Source organism: Thermobia domestica, chromosome 1 (genome assembly GCF_964235325.1).
Source record: "Thermobia domestica chromosome 1, izTheDome1.hap1.1, whole genome shotgun sequence".
In the NCBI taxonomy this organism is placed as follows: Eukaryota; Metazoa; Arthropoda; class Insecta; order Zygentoma; family Lepismatidae; genus Thermobia; species Thermobia domestica.
In genome coordinates, this window is record NC_137454.1 from 34,137,617 (window position 1) to 34,152,290 (window position 14,674).

At 35.9% G+C, this 14,674-nt stretch overlaps 1 protein-coding gene across 3 annotated transcripts in view; it reads left to right on the forward strand.

The window, feature by feature from the left end:
* The window catches only part of LOC145684407 (regulator of G-protein signaling 20-like), a 560,986-nt gene that overhangs the window by 329,387 nt on the left and 216,925 nt on the right, over positions 1-14,674 (forward strand). For all 3 annotated transcript variants that reach the window (XM_081756725.1, XM_081756735.1, XM_081756714.1), the window contains one exon: positions 10,163-10,374. In XM_081756725.1, the coding sequence (XP_081612851.1) occupies positions 10,163-10,374 (212 nt within the window). The remainder of the gene's footprint in view (positions 1-10,162; positions 10,375-14,674) is intronic.

Here is a 14,674-nt window from a genome sequence, read left to right on the forward strand (position 1 = left end):
CAGTTGGGTTGTGAGGATATCGTGGGATTCGGTATCTAGCGGAATCGACATTTCTCCTTAGCTCCGAAAGAGGAATGTAAGCTAAGCTTAAAGCTCCGGCACAAACTCTGGAGATTCCGGTGGACTTCCACTCACTACGGGAGTTTCGTCCATCAGCAGTTAATTATGGTGAATAAGTTTCGCCCATCGCGCTAATGGACATATTCCATTAACCTTCTTTGCAAGGGTTTAGATGTAAGGTTTCTGCAATTTCGAGCGAAGCAATTACTGTCCAGCTTACAACTATGGACCAAAATAAGCAGTTAAGCAGATTGACCTAAATGGTAAGGTACACACTCATTCTTCCACGGGAAAACAAATAATACACTATATACACTCCCCTTGACCAAATCATGGATCTGTGCGCCTCAGAGTGAGAAAATAATCTGTTAACTATGTTTATAGTTAGAGAATTTGGAAAAGCTACTAAAAATTTTGGGAAATAATTTTGCACCCAAAAGTGAGAGCAAAATGGTGCGCGAAAGCACCTTTTCGGAGATACAGGCAGCCGCAAAGAATTTGTCGGTCAATAAAAAACTAACTATCTAACTCTATGACCTATGGAGCCCGGTTATATAGTAAGGTTGAAGGTACTTACATACCGAGTTTAATTAAAATTGGATTAGTTTGACGAGTTATCGTACAACAGACAGATGGACAGTCAAATGGTAGAAGCTCCTAAGGCTCGCTCTAATTATCATGTTCATTTTTATAAATAAATATTTCCTTAACAACTTTACAATATGGCATGATTGACTTCAAAAAATAAATTTACTGATATTGATGTGCTTTGTCCTATAATTTTCACATAAATGGCTATAATGAGTTATTTAGTACTTTATTAATTAAAGTTTGTTTAATACTGTACACGGACCCAGAAAAGGTGGATTACTGATGGAATGAGTTTCCTTCGGAAGAAGGTTTTCGGAAACTTTCCCTATAATTTTCTCTAGATTATATTAATAATTATTTCAGTAAAAACTCTAGATTGTGACCTAAGTTACGATTTAATTTAAAAATACAAGCAAGGAAATTTAATGTGGCGACCCGTACTCATTATTTTTCTAATTCCAAATCAGAGTTAATTACATTACTACTTGTTAAGAGATGTGATTTTCGTTTTGTGTCGTGCCTATTAGATTTCTTAAGAGTCTTCATTCCGGCGAAATTAAAATACCGCTAATTTTACAGTAATTATGTGATATCTTCAAATAGATAAAAGATAATTGAAATATGGAACAAGAGCGCCCTAGACAATATCATTTTACATGAGAAACCGTTATCACGACTCACTTATCTGCTTTCGATTTCGAGCCATTTTGAAAATCGGCATTTATTTTCACGTTTCTAAACAGCTGAAAACGGAAAGCCACTAGGTGGCTTGTGATAACGGTACCTCACGCAAAATAATATTGTCTAGGGCGCTCTTGCTCCATATTCCAATTATCTTTTATCTATTTGAAGATATCACATAATTACTGTAAAATTAGTGGTATTTTAATTTCGCCGGGATGAAGACTCTTAATATACAATGTATTACTAGATCAAGCTAAGATCAGATACTGAGCTAAAAATGTGGCACGTTCAATGCTCGAGGGAAACAAGCCCACTTTAGGTCATAAAACTCCTTTCAGAGATTAAAAGATTCATAAACAGATATCTGAAGTATGAACAAAATGAAATCTGTTGTTTTTTTTTAAAAAAAAAACTTCCGAAAATATTACCATATTGCATCAATACCTAATATATTTTTTAACGGAAGTTATCGTCGAATATTTCTTTTAAATCGGATGGAGGCATTCTCCCTACATAAGGGGGTAAGTTCTCCCTCCTGGCTGTTTCTAATCCTAAGTATTGAGGACTGTGGGAAAGTTTCAAAGAAAATGTTCATAATGTTATATAAAAATAAGAGATTTTTATCATGGAGAGTTTTTTTTAAAGAAATTGAAAGGAGAGTTCAACTGTTTCTTCGACAGTAATCTTAGGTCCATTCAGAAAGAATGAATTGCTAGCTTCAAAGAAAATACTCACTATACATGCATCAAAATCAAATATTTTATAAATAAAATTATTGTGAAACGCATTTCTTGATTGGAAAGAAGGGTTAATTCACTTTTCATTATTGGCAGATTTTAACTGCAAGCTGTGGGGATAACCTGAATTCCCTTTAAAAAAAGAAAAAAAAAACAACTTTACCGGAATATGGTGACTCGTATTTATTATTTTTCAATTCCAAAAACTTACCGGAATATGGTGATTCGTATTTATTATTTTTCAATTCCAAATCAAAGTGCATTACATAATTTCTTGTTAAGAAATTTTCGTTTTGTTTCGTGTCTGTTAGATTTCTGAATATACAATGTATCACGAGCTGAATGATAAGACCAACTGCTGAGCTAAAAATGTGGTAGATGCAGTGTACTAGAGAAACAAGTCCACTTTTGGTCATTTTGTAAATATGCTACTTCATCCTTAAAATCTCTGTCTCAAAGTCCTTTCAGAGACGGAAAGATTCATGTCCACGTATCTATTTATACTTAAAAATGAATTTGACTGTTTGTGACTAATAAGTCACGAACCACCACGATCACGAACCGATCACGATCAAATTTTCAACATACATGAAGTTCGATCCTAGGATGGATTTTAACATTTCACTTTGACGGTGCAACTTAGGGGAGGGGAGATATATGAAAATGATTAAAAAATGACCGATATTAGTGTCGCTGAGTGAGATAAGCGATGGCATTACAGATGCCATTTAAATCCATCTTCAACCCCGCAACTTGGGGGGGGGGGGAGGGGAAGATGTATATAAGTGATCGAAATGTCCGAAATTAGTGTCGAATCCATAATTTTCGGGGTCGCCGAGACGAACAGTGACACTTCCGATGTCGTTTAAATCCAAATTCAACCCCCAATAGTACTCCTAAGAGAGTTACTGTGACATGTAAAAATAATTGAAAATGACCGATATTAGAGTCGAATTCATGGTTTTCAGGGTTCCTAAGTTGATTAATGATAGTTTTGGTACCCTTTATATCCAAAATGAAACTATTTTCCCCGTGCGAACAACAGTCATTCTGTTATTTACAAATAATTCTTATAATGTAAAAAAAATGCTAACTTTCCATGTACTGAATCCTACCGTATAAACTTTCTGTCTCATTTTCTTTCAACCTTGGCAATTGGACTTGATTCCTTTGTACTCTGAACGCTCCATATGTCTGCTCGAACAAACGAACTCGATTAGAAGTCTAACAAACGTCATATAGAAGTACCACATCCGTTTGAAGATGAAGTCTTGTGGGAAGTGTAATCTCATGAAATGTAGAGCGAGCCTCTTGTATTCGTCACTTCCGGTAAACTCAACATTCAGACTCGATAATGCCAGAATGCATTTACTTAAAAAAAAAAAAAAAAAAAAATGCAGCTGCGTATTACGTCTATATGAAACTGTGCCTTATCTTTTATCAGCTATTATTTACGGATAAGATTTTGCTTCTTCATTTAAAGAATTTGCATTGTAGTACTGACATATCTCAATTGTAAAAACAAATAATAATAGTGATTTTATTTTACAGGGATGGATATTAATCTTAAACGAAATATGAATATTTACATTGTGCCTGTTCTTAGAACATAGGCCAGTATAAGTGCAGTGTTAACAAAACATTGAAACAAAATGTCACTAAACTAGAGATGAAATCACTGCAACATGAGGTGAAAAGTCACTAAAAATTGGAGCCATAACATTTTTGACGCATTTAACACAGTAAAAATAATTACGTTCAATACTTAAAAAAAAAAAAAAAAAAAACGCATAAAATTAAACACTACAAAGGAAAAAACGTAACACTAACTTCACTTTAACATACATTTCTACAACTAATTGGTTATTTTCATTGCTTGTGGCCCTGAATAGAAGCTCTGGTAACTAAAGGACCAGGGCCGTGCCATGGAGGGGGGGCAAGCGGGACGACGGCCCCGGGCGCCGAAGTAAGGGGGCGAAAAATTCTGGATAAAAAGGAAAAAAGATAGGAAAAATTGCTTGGAATATATGTATATGGGGGACCGTCGTATACTCTTGCCCCGGGCGCTGATTTTCCACGGCATGGCCCTGTAAAGGACCATTACGCAACAGAAATGCTCCATGCAACCAACGCTTGAACAACAAATATATCAACCTGGGTTTACAATTTAGGCAAGTCTTTCATAATGAGTCTGTCTCATTTAATGGAATTATTGTCCACGACTTGTATCTTATACGATCGTTTTCTTAAAATAAATTGTTTTCCTCATCATCATTTTGTTTAACAAACTTCCAATTCGATCCTGCGAATATAAGTTACAATTGAACCGTTGAAATAGGAAGCAAAAAAAAAAAAAAAAAGTCAGGCTAATTTCAAAGTATCGTCCCGGGCGAGATTCATATATTGCAATGAAGAAAACCCTTTTAAAAATGTCAGTCTTGTCTCCATGGACTTCTAATTACACTTATCTAACTTTCTATCTCTAATTAGATTTATCTTATTTTCTATCTAATCATCTGCGACAGGGACACGGATACAGAAAGTTCGAAGACAGTTTAAAATTTCGGCCCTCTTTTTCAGAGCCGGGACTCGAGGTCCCGATGGATTGCGCTTCATGATCTGAAGCCGAAAGCCCGAGACCACTCGACTATTGCCATAGGCAACTACTACTCTACAGTCGGTATTATCTAGTTTTTATCAACTTACAAGTATTCCGTCCTCTTCCTTTTAAAAAATAATTAAATCGGATGTGATTAAAAATAAGAGAATTATAGCAACAGGTTACCAGCTTCAGTAGAAGAATGAAAGTACAAGTGGAATTAATTGTTGGGATCCTCAAAATGTATATAGAAATGTCGCTTCTTGTTTCTTCCATTGGAATGTATATTGAAACAGAGAAAATAGTTTTTCTCCCGGGATGAAACAGCAAATGAGGTTTTCTCGTGTCGTCTAGTATCGTCTAGGGATGCGTACGAGACGAGAGGAGACAAAATTCGAGTCGAGAGGAGACAAAATTCGAGTCGACACACAACTCTTCCAATAGAGAAATATAATTTTTCGAGCCAAAACATCATTTTAACAGCACATTTACGAGACGAGGCAGCCTCAAATCTTGTCTCGTGCGCATCCCTAGTCTTATCTCGATACGTTTTTCATCTTACTTTGCAAATGTACACTCATGTCCAAAATTATTGTCGCATGTCTATAAATATGTTGTTGTAGGAATATAATTTGATAACGAATTCGCTCGGTATTTCTTATAATGTTAGTATGTGTATAATCGACAAAGACAGCAAATTTCATGTCAAAAGAGCAGTAAATAAGAACAATAAAACGAAATTAAAACTTATAATGTAAATTTCTTCTCCATTTGGAACATTTTGTTTTACTCATTATAATTTTTGTATTTATAATTCTTTTCCCATGAAATTTACTACAAATATACATTTCCCGATTATACATATAGTATCAGTATTAAAAGTTCCTTGCAAAATCATTATCAAAATATATTTTTACAATAAGACAGTTATAGATATGCGACAATCATTTTGGACATGACTGTACATACAAAACTTATTCACTGATTTTTTCTCAATTTCATCTTGCCAGTTATCAGAATTCCTCCACGTCACGAAGGTTTGTGATACAACAACATTTAAACACGGGATGCACCCAGGGAGAGAGTACTGATCGTCTTTTCAATTACTTATCGTCTTTTCGGTTGCAAACTAATATCAGTTAAATACTACATAGACGTAGTGGCTTGTGATATTGGACTAGCGATGGCCAGAACCGGTTCCTGGTGGAACCGGTTTTCGGGTCTGAACGAATCCGGTTCTACAAGATCCGGTTCAGAATCCGGTTCCGGAGCCGGTTTTTCGGATCCAGGTCTGGAACCGGTTCTGAAAACCGGATCTCCGAGAACCGGTTCCTCGCGGAACCGGTTCCGCCGGAACCGGAACTTTGTGGCCATCCCTATATTGGACATCCCCCAAAGCTTCGATCCCTCTCAACAAAAAGTTTTTGTTGCCCGAATGATTTAAACCACATAGTATATATATATATATATATATTTGTAGTATGCTATAAGTTTCTCATTGTATTCGTACAATTCCTTTAACAATTTATAGTTTTTATACTATGAATCGTTTAACCCTAAAACAGTTTTTGAGAATTAAAACTTGGGTCAACTCGTGATGCCCACGGGACTCTGAAAAAAAAATTCTCCTTTTGTCTTTATTCATGTCCCTAGTCTCATCTGGAATTTATAAAAGCACTTCTAACCTCCACTCGCTATCTATTACCGTTTTCGGTAAGAATAGACTATTAAACGACGAGAACTTATAGTATTCTTTTGATATGTAATCTGTAGGTATGAAATATACAATCTATAGCTCTGATACCTGTTGGCAGACTGATAGACAGACGAACGGACACAGCCGCTGAAAATAAAACTTCACATATTTAAGCACAGTGACGACGCTAGAGGAGATCTTTGGGGTTGGTTGCTCCTGGCTTTGTCTTCCTCTAGATATGGTGTAATGTAATGTAAATTATGTAATATGAAACTTTTTTATTTTTTAAAAAGATAGTTCCCTCCAAAATTTCACTGCCCTTCCGCTTGCCCCCCCCCCCGTCAAGAAATTAAAACTCTCGTCCCCACTACTTCTGCATAGTATAGTTTGGAAGTAATAACGATTTCAGGTTTGACATGGGGATAGATCCTCCCGGAGTCTTATTTCCTTTGTGGTAGTAGCGTAGTGAGCTTTGTGGTAGACAAATACCATGTGGATGGGTTTTCTTGGGGTTCTCCCGTTTTCTCCCAGTTTTTCTTTCCACCATTTCATTCACTCTCATCATCACCGTCTTCTTTAGCGTAGTCGGTATAACCGTGGCATATAAAAGATTTAACGGGACTAGTGAAAGTTCCCCTTCCCCGGAAAAAAATCTGAATTCGCCACTGTTGATAGTCTAAAACACAGACCAATGATTTAGTGAGAAACGTTAATAATATGAAACTTCATTCTGTGTGCAGTAGTTTGACTTTATTTTTGCCATTGCGAAATAATCTTAACATTTGAATAAGGAAAACTGTATTTCCTCAATCCTTGTGTATGTATAGATAAACTCTGTCTGGTGCATTCTAAACAGAGAACAATTTTGCATGTTGCTCTGTACTAGTTAAGCAGTTTACTTTGCATGAAGCAACTCGTTCATCCGCCAGGAGGCAGCACTTTCACCGATGTTGACAAAAAGGAATTTTAGGTGTTTGCTCGCATAGCTTAATCCTTTTCTCAACTTCATCCCTTCTCCAAACCAAGCTCTTTCCTTCTGGCTGCTCTATTCCCAAGGATCAGCTAATCCCCTCTGTCGGCAAAACCTGAAAGTAAACACTGCAAGGCTTTTCAGTCGCTGCTCCCTAGAGGACTCTGCCGTCGATACTTTGAGTACAGCTGACATTTACTGCATTGTCACAAGGGTATACCGGTGATCAAGAAAATATAGGAATGACATAAAACATTTTAAAAAAGCACGTAATTTACTTCATTGCTGTCAAAACAATTTTTTAATTGGTTCACACATGTATACAGTGATGCCAACTCAATTTATAAAGCTTTAGTACTTTATCTTTTCAAAAAAAAAGAAAAAAAAAGAAAAGAAAGAAAAAAGAAAGAAAAAGAAAAAAGAAAAGAAAAAGAAAAAATGGGGATTACGAATTGCTCAGTAATTTATAAATAGCTTGAATTCTAAAATTATGTAACAATATTTACATTTAGATGTTAAATGAGGAGTTTTATGGTCATATACATTACAGTAATTCAGATTAACCATACAATAGTAGCAGAAAGAATTAAAACAAATGAGTTCGTTTCGTATTGAAAATGTACTGTAGACTCCAAAACTACGGAGTTCAATATTGAAACCGGAAGAGATAGATTTATAATTTCCGGTTTCCATATAGGGATAAGAGAAGGGACGAAATCTGTTATTGGGACTCTGATATCTTTGCAGTACTTTGTAACTTGATTCGGCATAGATGATGATGCATACACTATTGTATCACCAGCATACTTTGCTGTTTATGTTTTGTGTGCTTTTGGCATGTCATTGACGTATAGTTGAAAAAGAAGTGGTCCTGACATGAATCCCCGAGGGACTCCCGCTTTTATTTCTTTTTTGTTAGTGCACTTTCTTTGGTGTTCAACGAAGAACTTTTTGTTTTTAAGGCACCGAGTGTATAAAATGGGTCAGATAGTCAGGAATCTTATTATTGTATCATTTTATATAAGATATCCGGGAACCAGCACCTACCGAACACCTCCATGTCAAACATGGCCCCTGTATATATATATATATATATATATATATATATATATATATATATATATATATATATATATATATATATATATATGGAGAGAGAGAGAGAGAGTAAAGACTCATGCAATAAAAAAGAATGAATATAATGGACAGACTGATATAAAATAATATGCTTAGTCGATTTACAATATTTATTTCTACTACAAATTAATACACACAAGACAGCAAACAATACTGTACATATTACATTAATTTTACTTTTTTTTTTCTCAGCAGTCGAGGAGGGTTTTGTCTACACATCACTGCTTTTCTCCAACAATCAAGGAGGGTTTTCTGTGTACATTACTGCTCGGCTGCTCGAGTTTCCTTATAAACATTTTAGCCTACGAAATGGCAGAAAAAAATATGTGTTAATTTGACGGAAGGCAAATTGTTGCAAATTTTTTTCAACTTTTGACAATACCTTGATAAAGTGTTTAGTTCAGACTCTTCTTTCAACTGAATGTCATATTCCTCTTTCTTCATCATTTCCTCTTATCTTTTCAGACTTTCCATATGATACTCAATTAAGGCATCAATATATCCATTGTGTCTGTCTCGGTTAGCACACCATTGTCTGTTTCGCTGACAACGTAGTGTATATTTCTAACCTCTCATAGAATCTAAATACATCCTAATGGTGCATTCCAGAACTTGAAATTTTCCGTTGTGGCTTAGTGGTAGAGCGTTCACCTCCGGTGCTTGGGGTCCCTGGTTCGATCCCAGCTCGCGCAGTGTGGGCTTTGTAGTGGACAAACACCGTGCTCGTGGATTTTCTCGGGGTTCTCCCGTTTCCTCCCACTTTCTTCATTCCACCATTTTCACTCATCTCTCATCATCACCGTTTCCTTTAGCCTAACCGGCATAATTGTGGGACGTAAAACTTAAAAATTCCATTTTTCATTTTCCAACTGGGATAGTTATTATATCGCTTTCGTTATAATACATATACTAAGAGGGGAATGGGTGATTCGAACTTTTGCGAAAAATTGAATATCTCACGAGTGTGTCACGAGTGTGGGTCGTGGGTCATATTGGGTGGTGGGCCAATGGGCCGTGGGTCAAGTTTTCATTAACCAACGCCACCTCTGGTTCTGTCATGAAGGGAAGGCAATGACTGACTGTTTTCTGTTGCAAAAAATAACCATTTCGATAATGAACTATGATCATAGATGCATCGCATTTTGCAATACAAGTTTTTATTTGTATCACATTTCAAGTTTTTTTTTTATAGCAAACTCCGATGCGGTACGGCTAAATAAAATGTTAATATTATAAATAACTTCTTCTACATATATATATATAATGTTTCAGGCCTCATTTACCATTCCTTTCCAACAGCTCTGAGCTTTCAATTTTTATCTATTGAATAGATATTTCTTGTATAAAAGTTATCCTTACTAACCGAAAGCATTTGGTTTGATACGTATTTCATTGAACAATCGTGATGTTTTCGAAATTATATAACATTCATATTCATTTACTACGTTAAAGCATATTTTTTAATCAGCTTTATTTAGTAATTTTCAGTGAATGATGGTTCACTGGATAATTTCAGTGTTTTGAACATGGAACAATACACTCAATTATTGCATTTAATGAAACATATCAAGATAAATCGACGTTTCAATTAGATTCTATGTTACTAATGATTATTTTACTTTAATCGTAACAAACAGGGAAACAAATTGATGAAATATTAATGCTGTTTTGTTTTGTTTTGATTGCAGATGTCCAACACAACTGAGAGGGGGTGCAGGCTTCGAGGTGGCAGCACCTCCTCCAACTCCTCAGCGGGCCCCCTGGGCTCCCACACCTCTCCGGCACATCACAACAACACGGCAGCCACAACGGGGCCCGAAGTCACGGCAGCGGCGCCGCCCCAGAGGCCCTCCAAGCCCACCTGCTGCCTCTGTTGGTGCTGTTGCTGCAGCTGCTCATGGTAAGTAACACCAATCATCTAACCTTCAGGATAAGCAATTAGAAGCATAGCTGTTGTTTCAACTTAAGACCACTCAGACAAGTTTCTGCAAATCTTGAAAAAAGAATCTGTTCAGAACATTTTGACCTCTCATCTTGCTTTAAAAGGCCATTTTTTGACTTCTAATGGAAATTGATAATACTTTGGGTCTAACTAAAGATCTCAACTGGACAGAAATGAAATTATCTTTTTCACTTTAACGTCCAAGAATAATGTCCTTTAGGCTAAGGGAGATGGAGGGGCAGCGGTGGCTTAATGGTAGAGCGTTCACCTCTGGTGCATAGGATCTCTGGTTCGATCCGAGCTTGTATCAGGTGAGCTTTGTATTGGACAAACACCGTGCGCGTGGGTTTTCTCGGGATTCTCCCGTTTCCTCCCACTTTCTTTATTCCACCATTTCATTCATTTCTCATCATCACTGTCTCCTTTAGCCTAGCCGGCATAACCACGAGACGTAAATCTTAAATATTTCTCTTTCATCTCGCTAAGGGAGAAGGATGATTAAGGCAAGTGCATGATGATGGAAGAATTGGTGGAATGAGAATGTGGAAGCAAATGGATGTACCTCGAGAAAATCCACGGACACGATGTTGTCCACCACAAACTTACTTGGCTGAGGATCGAACCAGAGACCTCACGCACCAGAGGTAAGCGCTTCACCAATGAGTCACCGTGGCCTCAACTGGCCTGAAAAAAAAAATCCAAATCTATTTGACTTAGTGCCAGCTATGCGTAAGAGAGTATGGCTTTTCAAACAGAGCCAAGACAGATTTTTTTGAACCAAACTGTATTTTGCTGTCCTGTACGTACATTGCAAAACTGGAAACGTTCGCTGATTTCATGGCTAGCTGGCGCATCTTTAGCGTACGGGGTTTGATTCCAGTGGAAGTATTTTACACAGTCACAGTGGTTCGGATTCCACCTTAAAGCATAGGTCTATACCCCTTTTGCTTTGGTGTTAGAAATAAACACAAATAAAAAATCCAATTTTTTTTTGAGTCTTAAAATTTGATATTTACCTTCTTCATCATGTTTTTTTGCTAAATTTTTCCACTTTACGTGGGGTCAAGCTTTGTGAGAATTCCTAACATCTTTTTATTTCTCAGAAATCTTCTCTTATCTTCTTTCCTTCCAAGTCAACGTTCACATTTTCTTTTTGGTATCCTTTCTCTCGTCTGCCTTCCACCGCTATTCCTCGCCAATCTTCCTTGTAATCTTCATATTCCTATATTCCTCTACATTCCTTCATATTCCTATATTTCTATAATCTTCATATTGTAATATTCCTCCCTTACTATAACGATTCACACAAAAATACACTTCTCTTGTTCCTAAAGAAGGCTTCTGCCATTCGTGTTCTTGCTTTTATATAACACTCATACTTCAGAACTTTCTCTAGTGATGTTCCTTAGGTACCTAAAAGTCCTTATTCTTTTCCTTTCTCTTATTGTCATATTTAACACTATTCCCTCCATTCCCATTACCATTATTTTCGTCTATTTTACATTTATTTTTGTCCTATATTCTTAACATTTCATCCTGTATTCTCGTATTTTGTCCTGTATTTTTTAAACATTTTAATCCGATATTATTCACATTTCATCCTGTATACATGCATTTTATCCTACGTTCTTCATATTTTGTCCTGTATTATTCACACTTCATCCTAATTTCTCGTATTTTACCCTGTATTCTCTACAATTCGTAATACATTCGTTATATTTCATCGTAAATATTTTCTTTTTTTTTTTTTTACCTTTTATTCTGGATTCTTCACATTTCACTCTGTATTCTTTACTTTTCATCTTGTATTCTTCTCAATTCGTATTATATTTTTTACATTTCATCCTATAGGGTAAACCTACCTAACTTCGTGATATGAAGGAGGATGGCTCAAAGATATACATTTACAAGCATGCAGGATGGATGTAATTTCTATATTAGGAAGGTCGAACATAAACACAACTTCTGTAGTAAAATAAGCGCAAATAATACAAAGGAAAGAATATAAAGAAACAGAATACACAATATGTGTGAGCTACCTAACTTCGTGATAGTATACCTTATTCCGTGAGAATGTGTACCTAATTTCGTGATACGGTAGTGTACTCACGTTACATTAATTCTCACCGTCTGTACCACTATCGTTTGTCATTACACATATGCTGCACATGAAAATGGTTATGTCAGCTGAATTAAGATTCTGGCTCCTTTCATGAAACCACCGTAAACAGGAGCAGCACTGTATCCGGGGCCTACGATTCTTTCCCGAACCGTAACGCTCGTTACAATTAGCACTCAAGTCATCAATTTGCTTACGCTGACACTTGTTTTTTAGCTGGAGTATCACGTTGCACTGTACTGACATTTGCAGTCGACGTTGTGGCCTCATCACGATGATGAACTGTTGTCCTCCTGTCTCATCGAGCTTTTCTGCTGGAAACTGTATTGTTTTCGTCAGACAGGATTACATTCGGTACACGAAGACTATTTATCGGTAATGTAGAACTACTGGTCTGAGCGAGTGATTCATTCTCAGCGCATACAGACTTAGTTGCGTTCAGGGAGGAATCGAGACGTCTTGGGACTATTGTAAGTGCTTCAGTGGATACTGCATGAGGTTTTGGAGGAAACATTCCCGTTTTAGTGAAACCAGATTGATATTATTTACGAAAATTGCTTTAATATAGGAAAAGTTGAAGAGAGAGTGAAACTCATAACTACCATGAGCCATCCTGGCACAAAATTTTATAAGAATGTGATGCAATTTGAAAAGCGTCTATTGATTTACAGTTGCACTACTTTTTCAAGATTATAAACAAAATGATAACCAGAGTATTTTTAGAGCAAAAGTCTGTAACAACAGATACACAATGACACCGTACACAGACAAAATATTTGGTCTTCGAAGATCACTTGACTGAGAACCGCTTTCTACTCTCTACACCAACTAACATCGTGAGTGATGTCCGCGCGGTAGGAGTTGCCACTGGAAAACCTTTTCACCACTTGTCGGTATTCCTGCCCTCTCTTAAGCACCGCTGTAACTCTACCTATAATGTATACCTTCTTCTGTGAAAAATAATTTCTCTCGTATCACAAAATAAGGTATATCAGGAAGTTAGGTAGGTTTACCCTATACTTATTTTTTTTATTTATTTTTATTTATAAATGTTTCAGATACAGATGAATGTCCATTTTACACTGAAACAATTTAAACAACGTATATAAGAAATAACAAAAAAGGAAAAAATGTTTAAAAATAATTAAAATAAAACACACACACACACACATACACACACACACACACACACACATACATACATATATATATATATAACTTAAGGACAGAATCAAAACCGAATGAGTTTCAACGACAGACCATGTTCCAAATCGGTTAGCAATATTGAATTGTAGGAAATACTAAAGCTTTGAAGAAAGTTTTGAGTGATTTGAGATAGCAAATTTCAGTAAATCTGTAAAGAATAAACAGTATTCTCATAACGCTTTTCACAGTAAGAATGATGTGATCAGCAAATGTAAGTTTCTCATCGAATAATGCTCCGAGGTCTTTATGTGTCGCAACTCTTTTGATATTAATATCAATATCTGTGATAAATTTTATTTTCCTTCAAAGAAATACTTCAATTCTTTTCTTCATTTCGTCCTGTCGTTTTTACGTTTCATCCTGTATTCTCATATTTTATCCTGTATTCTTCATATTTCACCCTGTATTGTTCACATTTTAAACTATATTCTCTATATTTCCTCCTACATACTTCACATTTTATTCTATGTATTCTTCACAACACATGAAAAATTTCAAGAAACCAATTCATCCGTTACTATAATTTCCCCATAAAAGGAAACATCAAAGAGATTTTATAACAGCTATGTTTATTCTCCGCTGAATGCTACTGGTACTATACTTTGAACAGTTGAACTTTTAAAACCTGAAATGGAATAAATTAAACACAACACTCTCCTGCGTATATATGTGTATACATCTCTTTTAAACTTGGAACTATTTATTTTATAATTGACGAACCAAGTTAAATATCAGAGTTAGATCATGCAAGTTTATGCTAACTTTCCACCAGTTCAAAGGAAACATGTTAACGATAAGTAAATACATGATGCCTTAGAACTAATACTTTAAGATATTTTAAGTTCACAATGTCGTTCATAGACTGTAAAGAAGTTGTACGTCTTTACCTCTAAAATAAACGAAACTTAATTTGAGAGTAAGAAATATTGTTAA